Source organism: Eretmochelys imbricata, chromosome 9, assembly GCF_965152235.1.
Source record: "Eretmochelys imbricata isolate rEreImb1 chromosome 9, rEreImb1.hap1, whole genome shotgun sequence".
Taxonomy (NCBI): Eukaryota; Metazoa; Chordata; order Testudines; family Cheloniidae; genus Eretmochelys; species Eretmochelys imbricata.
The window spans coordinates 103149691-103172669 of NC_135580.1; the positions used below are offsets into that span (position 1 = coordinate 103149691).

A 22979-nucleotide genomic window follows, 5' to 3' on the forward strand; every position below is an offset into this window, starting at 1 on the left:
CTTCAGTCCTCACTGTTGTCAATCCAGCATCTTTCACAAGTGGTAAATTCACTCCAGAAAGCATGCAGAAATATGTTGTGTATATTAGCATTTTATGCTTACCTTTAATCTTTCTTACTCATTAGTTTTATAGAATCCTTTAAATAACTGCTTACAAATTGGGTTATATACATTAAAAAACTATTAACTTTGGGTTTCTTAGTGTACTGTTCAAAGCTTGTAAGTTACCTTTTTTAATATCTTCAGGCTGTGACACTTGACCCAAACTTCTTGGATGCTTACATCAATTTGGGGAATGTTCTAAAGGAGGCAAGGATATTTGACAGGTAAGCATATAACATCCCTTCAGCAGCCAATCAGATGCTTAACCAAACATGTATTAGGACTCCTAATTTAGAGAGCTTTTCTTACTTCAAGCATTGCCTGTAAAGACTGCAATTCAAGGAGAAACATATGCTCTTTATATGCAAGCTTTGAGCTTCCTGGAGAGCAGAAATTTAGCCTTGTCTGTCACTACTCCTGTTGGTATCCTTCTTGTGAGATCTAAGGCTTTCACCTCATTTTTATTAATACAGTGTAGTTAGGCTATTTGCCAAAACTTTAGTTCTGCTTTGCCTCTTTTTTTTTTTTTTTCTTTTCCCCATTGAGACTTTCCTGCTCCATTCTAGATGACTTGTGTTCATAGAAGTGTAGGGCTGGAAGGGACCTCAATAGGTCATAAAGTCCAGGCCCCTGTGCTGAGGCAGAACCAAGTAAATCTAGAGTCTAGACCAGGGGTCCCAAACTCAATTTACCTTAGTGCCAGTCCTCAAATTCGCCCAGTGGGGCAATAATGTCACTCATGATGCCCAGAACCCGCCCCCCCAAAACTCCGTCCCACACCTGCCTAAGGCTTTGGGAGGGAGTTTGGGTGGGGGAGGAGGTCTAGGGTAGGGGATTGGGGTGCAGAAGAGGTGAGAGGTTGGGCTCTGGGAAGGGGTGTGAGGGAGAGGGTCTGGGGTGCAGGCTCTGGGATGGGGTTTGCGTGCTGGGTGCAAGAGGAGGGGGTGGGGTTGCAGGCTCTGGGAGGGAGTTTGGGGGCAGGAGGGATTGTGTGGGGATGGGGTGGGGGTGCTAGTGCAGGCTCTGGGAGGGGGTTGGGGTGTGGTGCTTACCTGGGGCTCCAAGGCGGGGCAGGCTGGGGGGGCCTCTGTGTGCTGCTGCCCCCAGGCACCACCCCTGCAGCTTCCCATTGGCTGCAGGGGCGCTCAGGGCAGGGGCAGCGTGCGGAGGCACAGCCCTGCCCCAGCGCAGCAGGGAGAGGCTGGCAGCCATGTGGAGCAAGCGCGCAGGAAGCTGCTCAGCTCCTCTGCACTGCCAGTGGTGAGCGGGGCCCCAGGCCGTTTTAAATCCTGAGTGTCTCTGGATTAAGTTTAGAAGTGTGAGCAACAAGAGTGATGTAGTGGTGGGAGTCTGCTATAGACCACCGGACCAGGGGGATGAGGTGGATGAGGCTTTCTTCCGGCAGCTACTAGATCGCATGCCCTGATTCTCATGGGTGACTTTAATTTTCCTGATATCTGCTGGGAGAGCAATACAGCGTTGCATAGACAATCCAGGAAGTTTTTGGAAAGCGTAGGGGACAATTTCCTGGCGCAAGTGCTAGAGGAGCCAACTAGGGGGGGCGCTTTTCTTGACCTGCTGCTCACAAACCGGGTAGAATTAGTGGGGGAAGCAAAAGTGGATGGGAATCTGGGAGGCAGTGACCATGAGTTGGTTGAGTTCAGAATCCTGATGCAGGGAAGAAAGGTAAGCAGCAGGATACGGACCCTGGACTTCAGGAAAGCAGACTTCGACTCCCTCAGGGAACGGATGGCGAGGATCCCCTGGGGGACTAACTTGAAGGGGAAAGGAGTCCAGGAGAGCTGGCTGTATTTCAAGGAATCCCTGTTGAGGTTACAGGGACAAACCATCCCAATGAGTCGAAAGAATAGTAAATATGGCAGGCGACCAGCTTGGCTTAATGGTGAAATCCTAGCGGATCTTAAACATAAAAAAGAAGCTTACAAGAAGTGGAAGGATGGAAATATGACCAGGGAAGAGTATAAAAATATTGCTCGGGCATGTAGGAATGATATCAGGAGGGCCAAATCGCACCTGGAGCTGCAGCTAACGAGAGATGTCAAGAGTAACAAGAAGGGTTTCTTCAGGTATGTTGGCAACAAGAAGAAAGCCAAGGAAAGTGTGGGCCCCTTACTGAATGAAGGAGGCAACCTAGTGACAGAGGATGTGGAAAAAGCTAATGTACTCAATGCTTTTTTTGCCTCTGTCTTCACTAACAAGGTCAGCTCCCAGACTGCTGCGCTGGGCATCACAAAATGGGGAAGAGATGGCCAGCCCTCTGTGGAGATAGAGGTGGTTAGGGCCTATTTAGAAAAGCTGGATGTGCACAAGTCCATGGGGCCGGACGAGTTGCATCCGAGAGTGCTGAAGGAATTGGCGGCTGTGATTGCAGAGCCATTGGCCATTATCTTTGAAAACTCGTGGCGAACGGGGGAAGTCCCGGATGACTGGAAAAAGGCTAATGTAGTGCCAATCTTTCAAAAAGGGAAGAAGGAGGATCCTGGGAACTACAGGCCAGTCAGCCTCACCTCAGTCCCTGGAAAAATCATAGAGCAGGTCCTCAAAGAATCAATCCTGAAGCACTTGCATGAGAGGAAAGTGATCAGGAACAGCCAGCATGGATTCACCAAGGGAAGGTCATGCCTGACTAATCTAATCGCCTTTTATGATGAGATTACTGGTTCTGTGGATGAAGGGAAAGCAGTGGATGTATTGTTTCTTGACTTTAGCAAAGCTTTTGACACGGTCTCCCACACTATTCTTGTCAGCAAGTTAAGGAAGTATGGGCTGGATGAATGCACTATAAGGTAGGTAGAAAGCTGGCTAGATTGTCGGGCTCAACGGGTAGTGATCAATGGCTCCATGTCTAGTTGGCAGCCGGTATCAAGTGGAGTGCCCCAAGGGTCGGTCCTGGGGCCGGTTTTGTTCAATATCTTCCTAAATGATCTGGAGGATGGTGTGGATTGCACTCTCAGCAAATTTGCGGACGATACTAAACTGGGAGGAGTGGTAGATACGCTGGAGGGGAGGGATAGGATACAGAAGGACCTAGACGAATTGGAGGATTGGGCCAAAAGAAATCTGATGAGGTTCAACAAGGATAAGTGCAGGGTCCTGCACTTAGGACGGAAGAATCCAGTGCACCGCTACAGACTAGGGACCGAATGGCTAGGCAGCAGTTCTGCGGAAAAGGACCTAGGGGTGACAGTGGACGAGAAGCTGGATATGAGTCAGCAGTGTGCCCTTGTTGCCAAGAAGGCCAGTGGCATTTTGGGATGTATAAATAGGGGCATAGCGAGCAGATCGAGGGACGTGATCGTTCCCCTCTATTCGACATTGGTGAGGCCTCATCTGGAGTACTGTGTCCAGTTTTGGGCCGCACACTACAAGAAGGATGTGGATAAATTGGAGAGAGTCCAGCGAAGGGCAACAAAAATGATTAGGGGTCTAGAACACATGACTTACGAGGAGAGGCTGAGGGAGCTGGGATTGTTTAGCCTGCAGAAGAGAAGAATGAGGGGGGATTTGATAGCTGCTTTCAACTACCTGAAAGGGGGTTCCAAAGAGGATGGCTCTAGACTGTTCTCAATGGTAGCAGATGACAGAACGAGGAGTAATGGTCTCAAGTTGCAGTGGGGGAGGTTTAGATTGGATATTAGGAAAAACTTTTTCACTACGAGGGTGGTGAAACACTGGAATGCGTTACCTAGGGAGGTGGTAGAATCTCCTTCCTTAGAAGTTTTTAAGGTCAGGCTTGACAAAGCCCTGGCTGGGATGATTTAACTGGGAATTGGTCCTGCTTCGAGCAGGGGGTTGGACTAGATAACCTTCAGGGGTCCCTTCCAACCCTGATATTCTATGATTCTATGAAATCACCCGGGGGACAGGCAGGGTGGGAATGCACTGGGGCGGCAGGCAGGGCCAAGAGAGAGATCCAGCCCCAAAATTGCTGGAGCCCCACAGGCCACATTGGAGAGGTTCTTGGGCCGCAGCTGGCCCGCTGGCCGGGACTTTGAGACCCCTGGTCTAGACCATCCCTGACAGGTATTTGTCGAATAGTCAGTGATGGGTATTCCACAACCTCCCTTGGAAGCCTATTCGAGAAATTAACTACCCAGATAGTTAAACCTTTTCCTAATGTCTAACCTAAATCTCCCTTGCTGAAAATTATGCCCGTTGCTATTTGTCCTGCCTTCAGTAGATATGGAGGACAACCATTGTCCTCTAACAGTGCTTAACAATATCAGGTCCCCACTCAAGTCTCCTTTTTTCAAAACTAAACACGCCCGGATTTTACTTCAACCTTTCCTCATAGTCATAGGTCATGTTTTCTAAACTTTTATCATTTCCTGTTGCTCTCTTATGAACTCTCTCCATTTTGTCCACATCGTTCCTAAAGTGTGGTGCCCAGAATTGGCACACTACTCCAGCTGAGGCCTCACCAGCGCCAAATAGGGTGGGAGAGTTACTTCCTGTGTCTTACATACAATACTCATGTTAATATGCCCCTGAATGGTAGCCCTTTTCATAACTGCATCACATGGTAGATTCATTCAACTTCTAGTGCACTATAACCCCCAGATTCTTTTCATTGGTACTGCCACCTAGCCAGTTATTCTTCACTTTGTAGTTGTGCATTTGATATTTTCCTTGCTAAGTGTAGTCCTTTGCACCTTGCTGAATTTCCCCTTGTTGATTTCAGACCAGTTCTCTAATTTGTCAGTCGATTTGAATCTAATTCTGCCCTCCAAAGTGCTTGCAACCCCTTCAGGCTTGGTGTCATCTGCACATTTTATAAGCATACTCTCCACTCATTAACCAAGTAATTATTAATGAAAAATATTGCATAAGACAGGACTGACCCCTATAGAACCCCACTATATACACCCTCCCAGTTTGACAGCAAGCCACTGATGATCATAGAATCATAGAATATCAGGGTTGGAAGGGACCCCAGAAGGTCATCTAGTCCAACCCCCTGCTTGAAGCAGGACCAATTCCCAGTTAAATCATCCCAGCCAGGGCTTTGTCAAGCCTGACCTTAAAAACTTCTAAGGAAGGAGATTCTACCACCTCCCTAGGTAACGCATTCCAGTGTTTCACCACCCTCGTAGTGAAAAAGTTTTTCCTAATATCCAATCTAAACCTCCCCCACTGCAACTTGAGACCATTACTCCTCGTTCTGTCATCTGCTACCATTGAGAACAGTCTAGAGCCATCCTCTTTGGAACCCCCTTTCAGGTAGTTGAAAGCAGCTATCAAATCCCCCCTCATTCTTCTCTTCTGCAGGCTAAACAATCCCAGCTCCCTCAGCCTCTCCTCATAAGTCATGTGTTCTAGACCCCTAATCATTTTTGTTGCCCTTCGCTGGACTCTCTCCAATTTATCCACATCCTTCTTGTAGTGTGGGGCCCAAAACTGGACACAGTACTCCAGATGAGGCGTCACCAATGTCGAATAGAGGGGAACAATCACGTCCCTCGATCTGCTGGCAATGCCCCTACTTATACATCCCAAAATGCCATTGGCCTTCTTGGCAACAAGGGCACACTGCTGACTCATATCCAGCTTCTCGTCCACTGTCACCCCTAGGTCCTTTTCCGCAGAACTGCTGCCTAGCCATTCGGTCCCTAGTCTGTAGCGGTGCACTGGATTCTTCCGTCCTAAGTGCAGGACCCTGCACTTATCCTTATTGAACCTCATCAGATTTCTTTTGGCCCAATCCTCCAATTCGTCTAGGTCCTTCTGTATCCTATCCCTCCCCTCCAGCGTATCTACCACTCCTCCCAGTTTAGTATCATCCGCAAATTTGCTGAGAGTGCAATCCACACCATCCTCCAGATCATTTAGGAAGATATTGAACAAAACCGGCCCCAGGACCGACCCTTGGGGCACTCCACTTGATACCGGCTGCCAACTAGACATGGAGCCATTGATCACTACCCGTTGAGCCCGACAATCTAGCCAGCTTTCTACCTACCTTATAGTGCATTCATCCAGCCCATACTTCCTTAACTTGCTGACAAGAATAGTGTGGGAGACCGTGTCAAAAGCTTTGCTAAAGTCAAGAAACAATACATCCACTGCTTTCCCTTCATCCACAGAACCAGTAATCTCATCATAAAAGGCGATTAGATTAGTCAGGCATGACCTTCCCTTGGTGAATCCATGCTGGCTGTTCCTGATCACTTTCCTCTCATGCAAGTGCTTCAGGATTGATTCTTTGAGGACCTGCTCTATGATTTTTCCAGGGACTGAGGTGAGGCTGACTGGCCTGTAGTTCCCAGGATCCTCCTTCTTCCCTTTTTGAAAGATTGGCACTACATTAGCCTTTTTCCAGTCATCCGGGACTTCCGCCGTTCGCCACGAGTTTTCAAAGATAATGGCCAATGGCTCTGCAATCACAGCCGCCAATTCCTTCAGCACTCTCGGATGCAACTCGTCCGGCCCCATGGACTTGTGCACATCCAGCTTTTCTAAATAGTCCCTAACCACCTCTATCTCCTCAGAGGGCTGGCCATCTCTTCCCCATTTTGTGATGCCCAGCGCAGCAGTCTGGGAGCTGACCTTGTTAGTGAAAACAGAGGCAAAAAAAGCATTGAGTACATTAGCTTTTTCCACATCCTCTGTCACTAGGTTGCCTCCCTCATTCAATAAGGGGCCCACAATTTCCTTGGCTTTCTTCTTGTTGCCAACATACCTGAAGAAACCCTTCTTGTTACTCTTGACATCTCTCGTTAGCTGCAGCTCCAGGTGCGATTTGGCCCTCCTGATATCATTCCTACATGCCCGAGCAATATTTTTATACTCTTCCCTGGTCATATGTCCAACCTTCCACTTCTTGTAAGCTTCTTTTTTATGTTTAAGATCCGCTAGGATTTCACCATTAAGCCAAGCTGGTCGCCTGCCATATTTACTATTCTTTCGACTCATTGGGATGGTTTGTCCCTGTAACCTCAACAGGGATTCCTTGAAATACAGCCAGCTCTCCTGGACTCCTTTCCCCTTCAAGTTAGTCCCCCAGGGGATCCTCGCCATCCGTTCCCTGAGGGAGTCGAAGTCTGCTTTCCTGAAGTCCAGGGTCCGTATCCTGCTGCTTACCTTTCTTCCCTGCGTCAGGATCCTGAACTCAACCAACTCATGGTCACTGCCTCCCAGATTCCCATCCACTTTTGCTTCCCCCACTAATTCTACCCGGTTTGTGAGCAGCAGGTCAAGAAAAGCGCCCCCCCTAGTTGGCTCCTCTAGCACTTGCGCCAGGAAATTGTCCCCTACGCTTTCCAAAAACTTCCTGGATTGTCTATGCACCGCTGTATTGCTCTCCCAGCAGATATCAGGAAAATTAAAGTCACCCATGAGAATCAGGGCATGCGATCTAGTAGCTTCCGTGAGCTGCCGGAAGAAAGCCTCATCCACCTCATCCCCCTGGTCCGGTGGTCTATAGCAGACTCCCACCACTACATCACTCTTGTTGCACACACTTCTAAACTTAATCCAGAGACACTCAGGTTTTTCTACAGTTTCGTACCGGAGCTCTGAGCAGTCATACTGCTCCCTTACATACAGTGATTACTCTTTGCGTAGTCTTTTTCAACCAGTTGTGAACCCACCTTATAGTAACTGCATCTAGATATCAGGGTTGCAAAACTGTATGGAGGGCCAGGTAGGGAAGGCTGTGCCTCCCCAAACAGGCTGGCCTCCGTCCCCTCCCACTTCCCGCTCCCTGACTGCCCCTCCCCCTCAGACCCCCCCCCCCCCGACCCATCCAACTCCCCCTGCTCCTTGTTTCCTGACCGCCCCCCTCCCGGGACCCCCCGCCCCTAACTGCACCCTCACCCCCTATCCAACCTCCCCTGACTTCCCTGACCCCTATCCAGCCCCCCTCCCCCTGGGACTCCCATGCCTCCCTCCCCCTCCCCCCGGGACTCCTATGCCTATCAAACTGCCCCCCTGCTCCCCATCCCCTGACTGCCCTTTATCCAACCCTCACCGCCCCCTTACCATTCCGCTCAGAGCGGCAGGACTGGCTTATTGGAAAGCCTGGGAGCTGCGCAGGTGCAAGCCATGCTGCCCGGGTGGCTACAGGGGAGGGGGAACAGCAGGGGAGGGGCTGGGGTCTAGCCTCCCCAGCCAGGAGCTCAAGGGCCGGGCAGGATGCTCCCATGGGCCATAGTTTGCCCACCACTGATCTAGACCGTATTTCCATAGTTTGCTTATGAGAATGTCAAGTGGGACTGTGTCAAAAGCCTTATGGAAATTAAGGTATATCACATCTACTCCATTTTCTCTGTCCTCCAGGCCAGTAACCCTGTCAAAGAAGAAGGAAATTCAGTTGGTTTGGCATGATGCAGTCTTGATAAACCCATGCTGTCGATTCCTTATAACCCTGTTATCCTCTAGATGTTTACAAATTGTTTAATAACTGGTTCCAGTACCTTACTAGGTATTGAAGTTAGATTAACTGATCTATATTTCTCCAGGTCCTCTTTATGCACCTTTTTAAAGATATGTACTGTTTTGCCTATTTCCAGTCCTCTGGGACATCATGTGTCCTCCATGAGTTCGCAAAGATAATTGGTGTTTAGTTCTGAGACTGCTTCAGCTAGCTCCTTAAGTAGTCAAGGATGAATTTCCTCAGGCCCCGCGGACTTGTATTTAACTTATCTAAATATTCTTTAACCTGTTCTTTCCCTATTTTGGCTTGCATTCCTTCCCCCTTGTTAATATTGTGTTGAGTATCTGGTCACCATTTCACTTTTTAGTGAAGACAGAAGCAAAAGAGGCATTAAATACCTCAACCATCTTGATATCATCCATTATTAGCTCTCCTTTCCCACTAAGTAGAGGACCTACAGTTTCCCTTTGTCTCTCTTGCTCTGAATATATTTAAAGTGCCTCTTTTTATTACCTTTTGTCCCTTGTTAGGTGTAACTCATTTTGTGCCTTAGCCTTTCTGGTTTTGTCCTTTCATGCTTGTGCTATTTTTTTTGTATGCCTTAACAGTTTGTCCATGTTTCCAGTTTTTGTAGGATTCATTTTTCATTTCTGATGGAGCCATATTCACCTCTTACTGTTCTTCCTGTCTTTCCTTTTCATCAGGATAACTTGCAGTTGTGCTTTTAATACTATCTCCTTGAGCAACTGCCAACTCTCCTGAATGCCTTTATCCCTTAAATTTTTCTTCCCACAGGACCTTACCTACCAATGCTGAGTTTGTCTGATGTCCATTGACCTTATTCTGCTGCTCTCTCGTTCCTTTCCTTAGAATTGTGAAATTGTCATTTCGTGATCACTTTTACCCAAATTGCCTTCCACCTTCAGATTCACTCCCAGTTCATCCCTGTTCATCAGAAGCAAGTCTTAATGTCTGAGGCAGAGTCCATTGTCTTGGTCTGTGTGTGGTGGCACAATGTTTGGTAAAGGAGCAATTTCTCAGTCAGAACATACAACCCTAATCATCAGATTTGGTCTTGTGCTGGGCCTTTTACTGGACATGCGGACCCTGAGAGGGTCTGTAGCATTGAAGTTAATCCAGTTTCATCCAGGCACTGTGGCAGTGAATTATTCAGCATACTCTCTTGCTGTGGACCAGTGGGAGTTTCAGTACCAAGTTAGAACATGTTCCACAATATCTAACACAGCCATATCATGTTTCAGAAATGTCACCATTGTGGAGATATTCAGGTCTGCTACCTGCAATCCATCCATATTTCCATGCAACATTACTCTGGATTTAGCCTTGATGAAGTTCTCAGTTTGGGACAACAGAATTTCCTCACAGTTGCCATGGAGTCTGAGGATTTTTTAAACAATTTGCCATGTTTAAAGAATAGTTAATTAGCATAGTATATGTTTCTTCAAGGTTGCCTTCAGGAATCTGTTCTCTGCCATCCTCCTTACAGTAAATTAGTGATTACACTGAAAGACCTGACTGGTGAGGGAGTGGTTTCTGCCCCTTTTCCTCAGATTGGATGCATGAACATGTAATCAGAGTACAAATGCTTTCTGGAAACTTCGAAGTTCAGTTGCTGAGGATAAACATTTTTCCTGCTGTATGGATCCATAGACGTGGTCATCTTGAAGAGTCAGAGTTAAAATGGTAGATAATCTTTGAGGACACAAATTACTAAATTAATCAAGACCAGAGAAGACCAAGCAATCTAATGTAGCTTAATGAATGGGCAAGATGATGGCAAATTAAATTCACTGTCAGTGAATTTCAATGCTATTTAGGAGGGATAATTTGATCTATTCATATTCAGACCTTATTGGGCTTTAAATTAAATGTAAAAACTTGAAAAAATAACTTGGCAATCTTTGGACACTCAATGTGCAATGGTTATCAAAAAAGAAAATGGTGTTAGGATAATTATGAAGATATGTTTTAGAGTTCAAATGTATTCTTGCCTCTGGAATACTGTGTTCTGTTCTGGACAGCCTATTTCAAAATGGTGTAATAAAACTTAGTGGCCGGGGGCTCAGAAGCTGGTGATAAGTGATTAAAAGGCTTAGAGAAATTTATAAGTGAAGACTTAACAGATTGGGACTGCGTAATTATGAGAGGAGATGTGAATTCAATAAAACCTTGCCAGCACACTTAAAACTAATAAAAGGAAATACTGTTATGTGCAAGGCACAGTTATTTCACTGTCGCAGGATACTGTTGAAGGCAAGAGTGTAGAATTTTAAATAGTTTCAGAATTGATGTGGATAGTGAGACCATCCAGAGGTACAAAAGTTAGGACTTAAAACTCTTGGTGGTTTTTTTAAAACAGATATAAACCCTTGTGTTTCAAGGCATAAGGAAGGGGGGCTAGGAAGAAATGGGGGCTAGGAAGAAACTTTCTGTGAGGACTGTTTATTCCATAACTGCTGAATCCAGTACAGACTTCTGTCTCAGAATACTGGACAAGACAGACTGCTGGTGCGCATTTGTTTTAATTTCAGCGTGATAACACAGATGTGAGTTGATGCTTTATGCAGAACATTTTTGGTCTTCCTTGAATTTGCCCTTTCCATGCTTCAGACTTGGGAGACCTGGGTTCAGTTCTCTCCTCCATTCAGACACTCCCTGTGTGACCTTGGGAAAAACCACCGTGCCTCAGTTTCCCATTTGTAAAAGGGGGAAAATAGCACTGCCCTACTTCTCAGAGGGTGTTGTGAGGATAAATACATTAAAGATTGTGATACCCTCATACTAGTGTGGTGAGGGGTCCATAAGTACCATAGATAGTTATTTGTTCACTTGTAACCAGAGATGTTTCTTTCTGAAAGGCCGAACTAGGAATTTGCAAGTTGACTAGTACTGGGAAGGTGGTTCCTGGATTATGGTGGCGCCTTTAGGATGGCTCTGTCTTCCAGTTCTAACTACGCAGATTGAAATTTGTGAGCTGTAAGATCAGGGAAGAGCGCACAGAATGGTAGCTTTGTTGTTATGTATGATTGCCATGTCAAAAAAAAAAAAAAAATTGGGACCTCTCATTCAACAATGCCTGTACCTGATGGCTGGCCAGCCGCTTATAAAATATTTCCACTTTCAGATCACTTTGGATTTAGGAGGAAGGGAGTTCCTTAATCCTGTATAGCCATCAGCTTTTTCTTTTTCAGTTTTCAGCCTTCTTCATTTTGAATGCCTTGTTTGTTTGTTTTTTCTGGTTTATGGAAAAGGATAAATAGTCCACCATTTTATTTGATATGCTTTTTATATCAACTTAATTCCAGACCTTCAAATCCTTCTTGCTACTGCTCTTCTCTGCACACTCTTCCACTTCTGAGGTAGGACAACTAAAATGGAGCACTATATTCAGCTGAGAATCTTTTATCTATTTTTTTTATATTCTCTGGCATATGTATTGCAGTATTTGTGGCTGCTGCAACACATTTGCATGGATGTCTTCATTGACCTGCCTAAAATCTCATTTTAGTTTTGTGCGATCATTGTTAATCTGAACACATAAATCTAAAATTTTAGTCCATGATTTTTTCCTGGAAAAAGAGCCAGGTTGTGGTGTTTTAGTGCTATGTACCATACTGTGTGTGAATTCATAAATAGGGTTATAATTTCTATTGACTGACTTGCAGCTTTTGAATTTCATAGGTGGCCTGAAAGGCACATTATGTTCTATTCTGGCCACCCGCACAATGCGGATCCTAGAATTTGACCCAGTAATTCCTATATGAAGCTCCATAATATGTGGTTAAATTAGAACATGTTTCTTAGAAAGATATCTGATTTGTTGATTACCTTTTGGTGATCTGTTCCACTGTGTAAATGCATTATTAAATTAATGTATTTTTTAGGAATCAAGATTCTTAGCCACATTTATTTATATAGAGGCACGGGTGTGCATGATCTTCAGACAAATAAAAAAGGTAGATTCTTAATACATGTTTACAATCTAAATTAGACATAACAGAGCAAGGAATGACACATGGGTTGGGGATGAGCAGGCAGAATAATGGAAAGATGAGATACAATAATAAGATTGAATGCTTTGCCATAATTTAACACTTTGTTGTGTTAAATTGATATATTTTGACAAAATACATTTGCTGTAAAGGTCAGAGTAGCATTTTTAAAGCAAGATCTCCTGTGACGCATAGCTGCTAAAGTAAAAGTAATCACAAGCACAAAGAACACTTTATTTCATCCCACGTGGGGATTATTCACATACAATGTAGATAAATGTAAGATAAAGCAAATAATGCAAAGGGACTCTATTGGAAACAGTCTGTAAAGTTGGCTGATGAGATGGCCTGAGCTTGGCTACATTATCTCAAAAACCTGCTGAGGTAGCATTGTTGCAAAAGTAAAACATACCCCTTAGGAGGACTAGTGTGCAAAAGAGAAGATACTCTTGGATCAGGGTACCTCTTAAGGCAAGAAATATAATATGCTAAATGTGCTAAAAGCTGCACACTGTAGACTAATCACAAGGACTCTGTCCTGAAAAACATAGTCTAATTTTAACTTGACCTATTTAACAAAAGGGAAGGTAACAAAACAGTAGGGGCTGGGTATATGAGAAGGAACAGGGATGAGAACCAGAAGAATACAAGGTTATTTACGGCAAGAGCATTATGGAAAAATAATCTATGTGTGGATCTTCAGTATAAATGACACTCTTCCTAGTTTCATGGGCAAAGGGGGCTTGAGGAGGGATTTGCACAAAAAGGGTAGTGGCCTGGGAAGGCATTCCTTGTGTAGAAGGGCAACATCTTAGACCACTTCTAGCAGCTACATAGTTTGTCCATTAAACACCTTGTTCCTTTTCACATTAGCTCTGTAGAGTTGATACTTAGCTGGCCACAGAAATCTTGTTTTCATGAATTAAACATCTCTGTATGTATTACTTTCTTTTAGAGATCCTTACATTCACAACTGATTTTTCTTAATGTTGTAGAAATATATTTAAAGTTTTATATTTTTTTTTCTTTACAGATGACTTGCAAAGGTGGGGAAGGGGGAATTGATCCTTTTTTAGTTTGATACACAGGAGACCTGTGAGGGGAATTTGGTTTTTTGTGTGTCTACCTCAGAAATGTTAGGGATTTCAAGTCCTTTTTGTTGGGGGTTGGAGATGTGCGTGAATTTGTTGATGACTGCAATATGGATTAGAAGCTCTCTTGGCTCTTAACTGATGGGAGCAGAGTGTCATTCTCCCAAGTCTGTTAATTAAATAGATGTCACAAAAAAGCAAGCAAAGCTTTTTAAACAGTCTGAATAAATCACTTGTCTCCTCAGATGGGTTTCACTTTTAGTTTCTGTAATGTCATAATCCTTCTTTTTCTCCAGTTGCCCTTATTCTTACAGGGTAGACAAGACTTTTCATGCCTTGACCTCAAAGCAGCAAAAGGCACAAACCCTATTTTCTCGTCTATGTAGGTTACCTTTATGACCAAGTTAAATGTAAAAATAACTTTCTGCTGTCATCTTACATAGGCCATGTGAACACTAACCACACATCTCTCATTACAGAGCTGTAGCAGCCTACTTACGAGCCTTGAGTCTGAGTCCTAATCATGCAGTTGTGCATGGCAACCTGGCCTGTGTGTATTATGAGCAAGGACTGATAGATCTGGCAATAGACACCTACAGACGTGCTATTGAGCTACAGCCACACTTCCCTGATGCCTATTGTAATCTGGCCAATGCTCTAAAGGAGAAAGGCAGTGTAAGGAGCATTTCTGTTTTCTTGCAGTCTACTATATTTAAGAGGTTCGGCTGATACTTATTTCAATGCCTTGAATGATAATGAACTTTAAGGTGGGATGTTGCCTTTAGTGTGTGTTTGATTTGCTTGTCAACTTGTAGGAGAAATAATAAGAGTAAAAAAATCTCCACCTCAAAGCTTATAAAGGTAGACACATTTACTTCTGAAGGAATTATGCACCAAAAAATTAAGCACACAGTATTTTAAAATTCTGCAAATTTTTTGTCAATAAATAAATGTGGCTCCAGCATGGCAGTTGGGAGCACAGGCCACTGGCTGCTTTGAGGTGGGAGATCACCCTGAAGGCTGTACCTCCCTCAGGACAGGGCCTCGGCAGTGAGGCTGCACCCAACCCTGACACAGTGCAAGAGCTGGGCCTGCCCAAGAAACACCACAGGGTCCTGCCCATCTGTGCCAGGTGCACTTGCTGTGGGTGGGCAGGATCAAAGTGTGGAGGGGCTTACTGTGGGGCAATCTGGGTGCGGGTGACTCAGTGGGAGATCTGGATGCACAGGGGCTCATTGCGGAGTTCTGGGTGCAGGGGCAGTGGGACGGCAGGGAATCCTGATGAAGGTGTTTGGGGCTCACGGGGGGAAGGGGGGTCTGGGTGTGGGGAGATTGGGCTTGACGGAGGGATCTGAGTGTGGGGAGCTTAGTAGGGAGGTCCAGGTGCAGCTGGTTGGGGCTCAGTGGGGTAAGTGTCGGGGGGGGGGGGAACTTGTCTGAGGGGTTCGGGTGTATGGTTGATAGGCCTCCTTAAGCGGGGAGCGCCAGCTGCTGCTGAGGGGATGCTCTATGCTGGGCTCCGGCTTCTCCCCGCAATTCCCCTATCCCTTTTCTTCTCCTCCCCACCCCCCTTTCCTTCTCCCCTACCTCTCCCCCCGGCCCCCCTTCGCTCCACCGCTGGCACTCATGGTTGCAGCGAAAACAGGAAAGCTCCCAGCACACGGAAGGGGAGCACAACTGGCGCTAGGACCCAAGAGGTGGTATTCAGCTGCAGAGTCATTGGAGCCAAGATGCAGACTCCTTTAGCTGGGCAGCTCTGCAGTTGCAGAAATGGGGGTGGGTGGGCAGTGGCACATAACCATGTGTGCCTCCCAGGTCTCGCCTCTGTGGGGACAAACCCCTCCCCGAAAAAAAAAAAGAAACTGCACCCATGCTCATTTTCTGCAGGGAAGCACAGGTAATCTGGGGAGGGGGTGGGCGGTGTTCTGCGGGCATGCAGTCTTGAAGAATCCCCCTAGGATGTAGTGTGACTTTCTCATTAAGCAGTGTTGTTACAGAAATATGTCAAACAGCAATTTCCTTGTTTATTTTGTTAAGTACTGCTTGAACACAATTCCATTTGTTTCTAAGGTTGCTGAAGCAGAAGAATGTTACAATACAGCTCTTCGTCTGTGCCCCACACATGCAGACTCACTTAATAACCTGGCAAACATCAAGCGAGAACAGGGAAACATTGAGGAGGCTGTTCGCCTATACAGAAAAGCTCTTGAGGTACATTTGGATATAAGGAGGAGGGTAGGATGTGGAAACATATGAGGGGTGGATTGTATTCGATAAAGAAGTAGATAGAGGAGGTGGTACTTCTGTTTAAGATTTGATTGATTTTGCCAAGGAGAACAACAACGGACAACTATCAGAGGGGTAGCCATGTTAATCTGTATCCACAAAAACAACGAGGAGTCCAGTGGCACCTTAAAAACTAACAGATTTATTTGGGCATAAGCAGAAACTCACTTCTAACTGTTCTGCAATGTGATGTCCTTGGAAGATCTGTGGGGCAAACTAACTCTCTTTTGTTTCCTATAGGTGTTCCCAGAGTTTGCTGCTGCCCATTCAAATTTAGCAAGTGTTCTGCAGCAGCAAGGAAAGCTGCAGGAGGCTCTGATGCATTACAAAGAGGCTATTAGGTAAGAATTTTGCTTTCTAAAATTCTGAGACTAGTGACAGGAATTCTACAGTCATTTAGAAAATGGCTTATAACTATTATGCAAACCAATAATCGAATAGCAGTCTGGACGGGCATTCTTAGAGGACAGACAACTTGTACTGTGGATAATGAATGGTGTGTTCTTTAATTTTAGAATCAGCCCCACGTTTGCAGATGCTTATTCAAATATGGGGAATACTTTAAAGGAGATGCAGGATGTTCAGGGAGCTTTACAATGTTACACCCGTGCCATCCAGATAAACCCTGCTTTTGCTGATGCCCACAGTAACCTGGCTTCTATTCACAAGGTACAGCCATGTTCATGGCTTTATTTTTTTAATAACACGGTGATGCATTTGGCAAACTCATTCCTGAATCTGCTTTTGCTTGCTGATTTAGTCTCTGCTTTTTGCAGGATTCAGGGAACATACCAGAAGCCATTGCTTCTTATCGCACTGCTCTGAAACTGAAACCTGATTTCCCAGATGCTTATTGCAACTTAGCCCACTGCTTGCAGGTGAGAAGAGAGAGATCTGACCGTAATTCTTTTGGAGATTATTCTAATGTAAATATCCAGGACTAACCACATATCAAGGATCCAGTGTATATATTTTAAAAGGAGCAGAAATAAGTCTTAGTCAAATAAGAAAATAAGACTATGGAACTATTTTCTCTTACAGAACTGTGCTTGGGTCATAGGTGATTTGAAATACAAGTGAGCTGTAATGGTTATTAAAATACTTTTCAAGTACCTTTTTATCTCTTGGAATGGAAGAAATGTTAATCACAGTCCCATGTAAACAGAGCTTCTCAAAGCTCTGACCTGGGTCAAGTGCAGTTGTTTAAAGTATTCTAACCAGCCATTCAATTTTTCATAAGAATGGCCATGCTGGGTCAGACCAATGATCCATCTAGCCCAGTATCCTGGCTTCTGATAGTGGCCACTATCAGATGCTTCGTAAGGAATGAACCGTACAGGGCAATTATCATGTGATCCATCACCTGTCATCCAGTCCCAGCATCTGGCAGTCAGAGGCTTAGGGGCATCCAGAGCCATGTGTTTGCATCCCTCACCATCTTGGCTAATAGCCATCGATGGAACTCTTTTCCATGAATTTAGCTAATTCTTTTTTGAACCCATTGTAGTTTTGCCTTTACAGCATACCCTGGCAACAAGTTCCACAAGTTGACTGCATTGTGTGAAGTACTTCCTTTTGTTTGTTTTAAACCTTCTGCCTATTAATTTCATTAGGTGACCCCTGGTTCCTTTGTTTCTCCTTTTAGATTGTCTGTGACTGGACGGATTATGATGAAAGAATGAAAAAGCTGGTCAGCATTGTAGCTGATCAGCTGGAGAAGAATAGACTGCCTTCTGTCCACCCTCATCACAGCATGCTGTACCCCCTTTCTCACAGCTTTAGGAAGGCTATCGCTGAGAGACATGGAAATCTCTGTTTGGATAAGGTAGGAACTTTGAAGACTTTTCCATGTACTTGGTTATACTTGAGGAAGAACAGATTGTGCATTGGTCAGTTATATTCAGGTATGTAATGCCAGTTTTAAAATAGACGTTCTCAGGCTTCAGATTTACCACCTTGTTGAGATGGATGGGTCTCTTCACTTCCTGGTTTTGTGCAGTTTGGTATTCTCTGGTATTGGGAAGAGGTCAGTCAGATTTAACAGCCATCAGTAACAATCACCGCCAAAATCTCTTACTCTGACAATTCCTCCTTCCTGACCCAAATCTGACAGAGTTCTTTTGTGTGCGCAGTGGTGGTGTAGCTGTGTCAGTCCCAGGAGAGCTTTTCTCTCTCTCCAACAGAAGTTGGTCCAATGAAAGATATTGCCTCACCCGCCTTGTCTCTTTAGAATCCTATGTTGTTCCCTCAGTATCTGATCCTCTGCCTCATCTCCACCCTGACCGTGGACCCATAGGGTGGGACTCTTTTTAGAACTGATGAATTCAGCTTTTTGCTTAGACTGACATCATCTGCTCTCTCCTCCATTGCCTAATCGTGTTGCCAGTTCAGTGCACTCAATATTCATCAGCCTGCATGCAGCCCTTTAGTGACTGACCCAGTTGCTCCCTTAGTACACTAATCTTTTGATCAAATTTTGATACATGGCTTTCCTCTTTAACTAGAGGTTGTATAGAACAAGCTTTACACTCAGTCAGGCCTCCATTTGGACTCAAATTTGGATAACACACAGCTTGGCCTGTGTGAGCAACAAATGTGCAACTGTCTACCTGAAATCTGGGAACTGGTCAGATGTGGTTTTCAAACATTATTGGGTGATAAACAGAAACTTCATCAATGCACTAGCATAGAAACTTAACTATGGGGAAAATAATAAAACTGTGTAATTCTGAAAGTCTATCCTATTTACTATCTATGCTTTTGCCGCTTCAAATTTTGTTTAAAGTTTATGATGTCTCAAAGTCTTGTGAATTTGATTCCCAGATCAATGTCCTTCACAAGCCACCATATGAGCATCCAAAGGACTTGAAGGCCAGTGAAGGCCGGCTTCGTGTTGGCTACGTGAGCTCTGATTTTGGAAATCATCCAACCTCCCACCTAATGCAGTCAATCCCAGGAATGCATAACCCTGACAAATTTGAGGTAAGAGAACATAACATAAATAGCATGCTGAAAGTTTTAAATACAGCTAATAGAGGCTCCCTGGGTAACCTAGGGAAGGTAAAGCACATGGTTATGCGGAAGGTTTGAGGTCTCTTCCTCTTTCCTGGCAGTTCTTGGTGTATCACCTTTTGGAGCAGGAGGTGTCTCTTATACCCCAGTAGCAGCTCATCTTTCCATTTATGAAGTGGCAGTGAAAGACTCCACATGGAGATTCATCCCATCTTCAACTAGAGAGAAATAAGGGAGGAGCTGTTAATCATGGGGAGTACTCAAGGCATGTTTTGTGTTGTATGTCCCAAGATATGTTCTAGTAGGGTCTTCCCCATTTAATCTTTTAAATTTTTTCATCCTTTCTCATTTGTCTGCACGACCTGTGTTTCAACAGGATCGGGATACCCAGTAATGCTACCGAACAGTAGCTGCACATCTGTCTGTCTAAAACTCTGCCTGCCCCAGTCACACTTACTACTTAATATTTATTGCACATTCTTATATACCATTTTCAAGAAGATATGACCACTACACTCTCCCTCCTGGGTTATTTCTATCAAGGGATCCTCACCAGCTTCAGGAGTCCTGGCTATTCATTTGTAATTGAAACTGGAAATGAGATGTACAGTTGCACATATTCAGTCACTCCCAACGGAGTAAGTATAAATCTACTCCTAAAAATTGGCAGTTTTCTGAATTATTTTTGGCATAAATGGCTTCTTCAAGTGATAGTCCCTATGTGTATTCCACACCTGTACGCATGTGCATCATGCCCCTGAGCCCAGACACATTTAGTAAGCAGCATCCATTGGTCCGCACCCGTTTCCTGTTTTACCTACTTCCTTCCTTCTCTAGAAGTTTGCATCAAAAAAGAGAAGTCCATGTTGATCATCTCCCATAAGGTCCATAAACTTCACAGGAGTGACTTAGGTTCTTGCTGTGGTTGATTCCTCTACCAATTAAGACATTCCATGTCATGGGTGCTCTCATAAACCAGGTCATCCATAGGCCCCAGACTTCAGTCAGAACACACCTGTCACACTCATGCACATGTGCTAGGCTTCATCTCCATTGTCTGCAAACCTGTGCATCTGCTCCCCAGTGAGGGGCAACATCAGTGCCAAAATGACAATTCTGTCCGAGGCTCCTCTGGACTTGTCTGGTTGACAAAGGCAGAAAAAGTTTGAGTGGGGATCCTTTTCATCACACCAACACCCAATGTAACCGTGATTACTGATGCCTCCCTTTTAGGTTGGGGAGCTCATATGAATAATCATACTGCACAAGGCATCTGGACCACTTGGGAGTCCAGGATGTATATCAATTTACTGAACTGAGAGGTGGTCTGTTGTGCCTACAATGCCTTCCTCCCACTCATGCTGTCCTGTCATAACCAGATAACATAGGACGTTATAACTGGCTGCTATATAAACCAATCAGAGTGGAACAAGATCTCTCCTTTGTTAGTCAGTCAGCTTTTGGAATTGGTGCATCAGCCATCACGTAACCCTTTCAGCAGCATATTTGACAGATGTGCAGAACTCCCTAGTGAACAGTCTCAGCAGGCATTTTTCCATGGACAATGAGTGGGAGATTCCCAATTCGGTCCTGGGCAAGGTTACTCAGTGGGGAACAGTCTTGAGACCTTTTTTGCCTCACAGGTGAACAGCAGATTTCCCCTATACTGCTTTAGAACAGTGGAGGCAGGGATTCAAAGGGAGATGCCCTTCTGCTACCATGGAGGTATCACCTCAGCTATGCCTTCCCTCCAATCCCATTAATACCACAAGTCCTACAGAAAATCCATCACAACAGCACTTGAGTCCTCTTTATTGCACCTAACTAGCCGATATGTTTCTGGTTTTCGGATCTAGTGAAGCTCCTAGCTATTCCACTCATAAACATCCACCTGTTTCCCAACCTTCTAACACCCAAGATCAACTTCAGGCACTCCAACCTGGAACTGCTGCAACTCAGGACCTGGTATTTGAACAGGCATCGGATGTAGATACTCATGTTCCAGGGTTGTGTGTGGTCCATTCTCTATCAAAGCAGAAAAGATTCTACCAGGTAATGATCAGGTAGATGAAAGTCTTTTCCAGTTATTTCCAGAATCTGGTGGGATTCCTGCTGTTCTGGAATATCTGCTTACTCTTAAGACACCATTCCCTTTAGGTTCGTTTGACAGTAATCCGTGTTTTTCATTCCCTTGTTGACAATTATACTATCTTCACTCATTCTGCAAGAGCTAGATTTCTGAAGGGACTTCTTCGATCCTTCCCATCCTTGGTGAACCTCATACCCCAGTGGGACCTCAGTCTTGTTCTGTCGTTTCACCAGTCCTCCCTTTGAACCTGTGTTCTCATGTTCTGTGTGTCATCTTTCAATGAAAGTTGCCTTTATAGTTGCCACAACATGAGCCAGAAGAGTCAGTGAGCTGGGAGCAGTCATGGCAGATCTGACGTATGCTACCTTCCATAAAGAAAAGGTCTCACTACTCCCCGACTGAAAATTCATCGCTAAAGTAATTTCAGAGTTTCACATGCATCAAACCATCCACTTACCTTTTTGTCTTCTAACAAATAGAGGCAGCTTCGTTCTCTGGATGTCCAAAGGGTACTTGTCACAGAGTGTGGGGGAGTCCGGGGCCTGCACCCCTCTTCCTGGGATTCACTGTGACTCTCAGCCAGCAAGTAAAACGGAAGGTTTATTGGACAATAGGAACACAGTCTAAAACAGAGCTTGTGGGTACAACCAGGACCCCTCAGTCAAGTCCTTCTGCAGGGCAGGGAGTTTAGACCCCTGTGTTTCAGCACCAAACTGAAACCAAAACTCCCCCTGCAGGCTCTCTCCTGCAGCCTTTGTCCAGTTTCCTGGGCAGAGGTGTTACCTCCCCCTCCCGGCTCAGGTTACAGGCTCTCAGGTGTCCCATCCCCAGTGAAACTCCCCTTCCACATTCCCAGGTCAACATTCCCCCCTCCCTGCTGTGTCAGATCTCTCACCCCTTCGCGACTGAACTGAGCGGGATCACTCTGACCAGTGACCTAGGGAAGTTCAGGGCCCCCTCTCCGAGACAACGCATCCGCTATCATGTTAGCACTTCCCTTCACATGGACCACGTCCATGTCATAGTCCTGCAGGAGCAGGCTCCACCTCAGGAGTTTGGCATTGGCTCCTTTCATCTGGTGCAGCCAGGTCAGGGGAGAGTGGTCGGTGTACACGGTGAAGTGTCGCCTGAAGAGATATGGCTCTAGTTTCTTGAGGGCCCACACCATGGCCAGGCACTCCTTCTCAATGGCCGCATAGTGTTGCTCCTGGGGTAGCAACTTCTTGCTCAGGTACACGATGGAGTGTCTCTCCCCCTTTTCATCCTCCTGCATTAACACCGCCCCCAGTCCCGTATCTGAGGCGTCGGTGAACGCCATAAAGGGCTTGTCAAAATCTGGGTTTGCCAGGTCTGGGCCACTGACCAGAGCCTCCTTCAGCGCCTGGAAAGCCTCCTGGCACTGCTCGGTCCAGACCACCTTGTCTGGCTTCCCCTTCTTGAATAGCTCAGTGATGGGGGTGGCTATGGCGCTAAAGCGGGGCACAAACCTTCTATACTATCCTGCCAACCCAATAAAGGCTTGGACCTGCTTTTTGGTGTGGGGAGTGGGCCAGTCTCTGATCACCTCCACCTTAGCTGGTTCCGGCTTTAGGTGGCTGCTCCCCACCCGATGGCCCAGGTAAGATACTTCAGCCATCCCCATCTTGCACTTCTCCGTTTTTATGGTCAGCCCAGCCTCCTGGAGTTGGTCCAGCACTTGTCTAACCTGGGACACATGGTCCTCCCAGGTCTGGCTAAAGACACAGATGTCATTAATATACGCCACTGGAAAACTCTCCATCCCCTTCAGTAGTTGATCCACCAGGCTCTGGAAGGTGGCCAGTGCTCCCTTGAGGCCGAAAGGCAGGGTCAGGAACTCATAGAGCCCCAGAGGGTTGATAAAGGCCGATTTCAGCTGGGCATCTGCATCCAGCAGCATTTGCCAGTAGTCCTTTGTAAGATCCATGGTGGTAAGGTATCGAGCTCCTCCCAGTTTGTCTAGGAGCTCATCA

At 45.5% G+C, this 22979-nt stretch overlaps 1 protein-coding gene across 4 annotated transcripts in view; it reads left to right on the forward strand.

Annotated features, from left to right (window-relative positions):
- Positions 1–22979, forward strand: part of OGT (O-linked N-acetylglucosamine (GlcNAc) transferase) — an 83783-nt gene that overhangs the window by 18002 nt on the left and 42802 nt on the right. For 3 of the 4 annotated variants that reach the window (XM_077826323.1, XM_077826324.1, XM_077826326.1), the window contains 8 exons: positions 247–326; positions 14081–14276; positions 15672–15812; positions 16128–16228; positions 16403–16556; positions 16664–16765; positions 17533–17712; positions 18711–18869. In XM_077826323.1, the coding sequence (XP_077682449.1) occupies positions 247–326; positions 14081–14276; positions 15672–15812; positions 16128–16228; positions 16403–16556; positions 16664–16765; positions 17533–17712; positions 18711–18869 (1113 nt within the window). The remainder of the gene's footprint in view (positions 1–246; positions 327–14080; positions 14277–15671; positions 15813–16127; positions 16229–16402; positions 16557–16663; positions 16766–17532; positions 17713–18710; positions 18870–22979) is intronic. The other variant, XM_077826325.1, reaches the window with a different exon arrangement.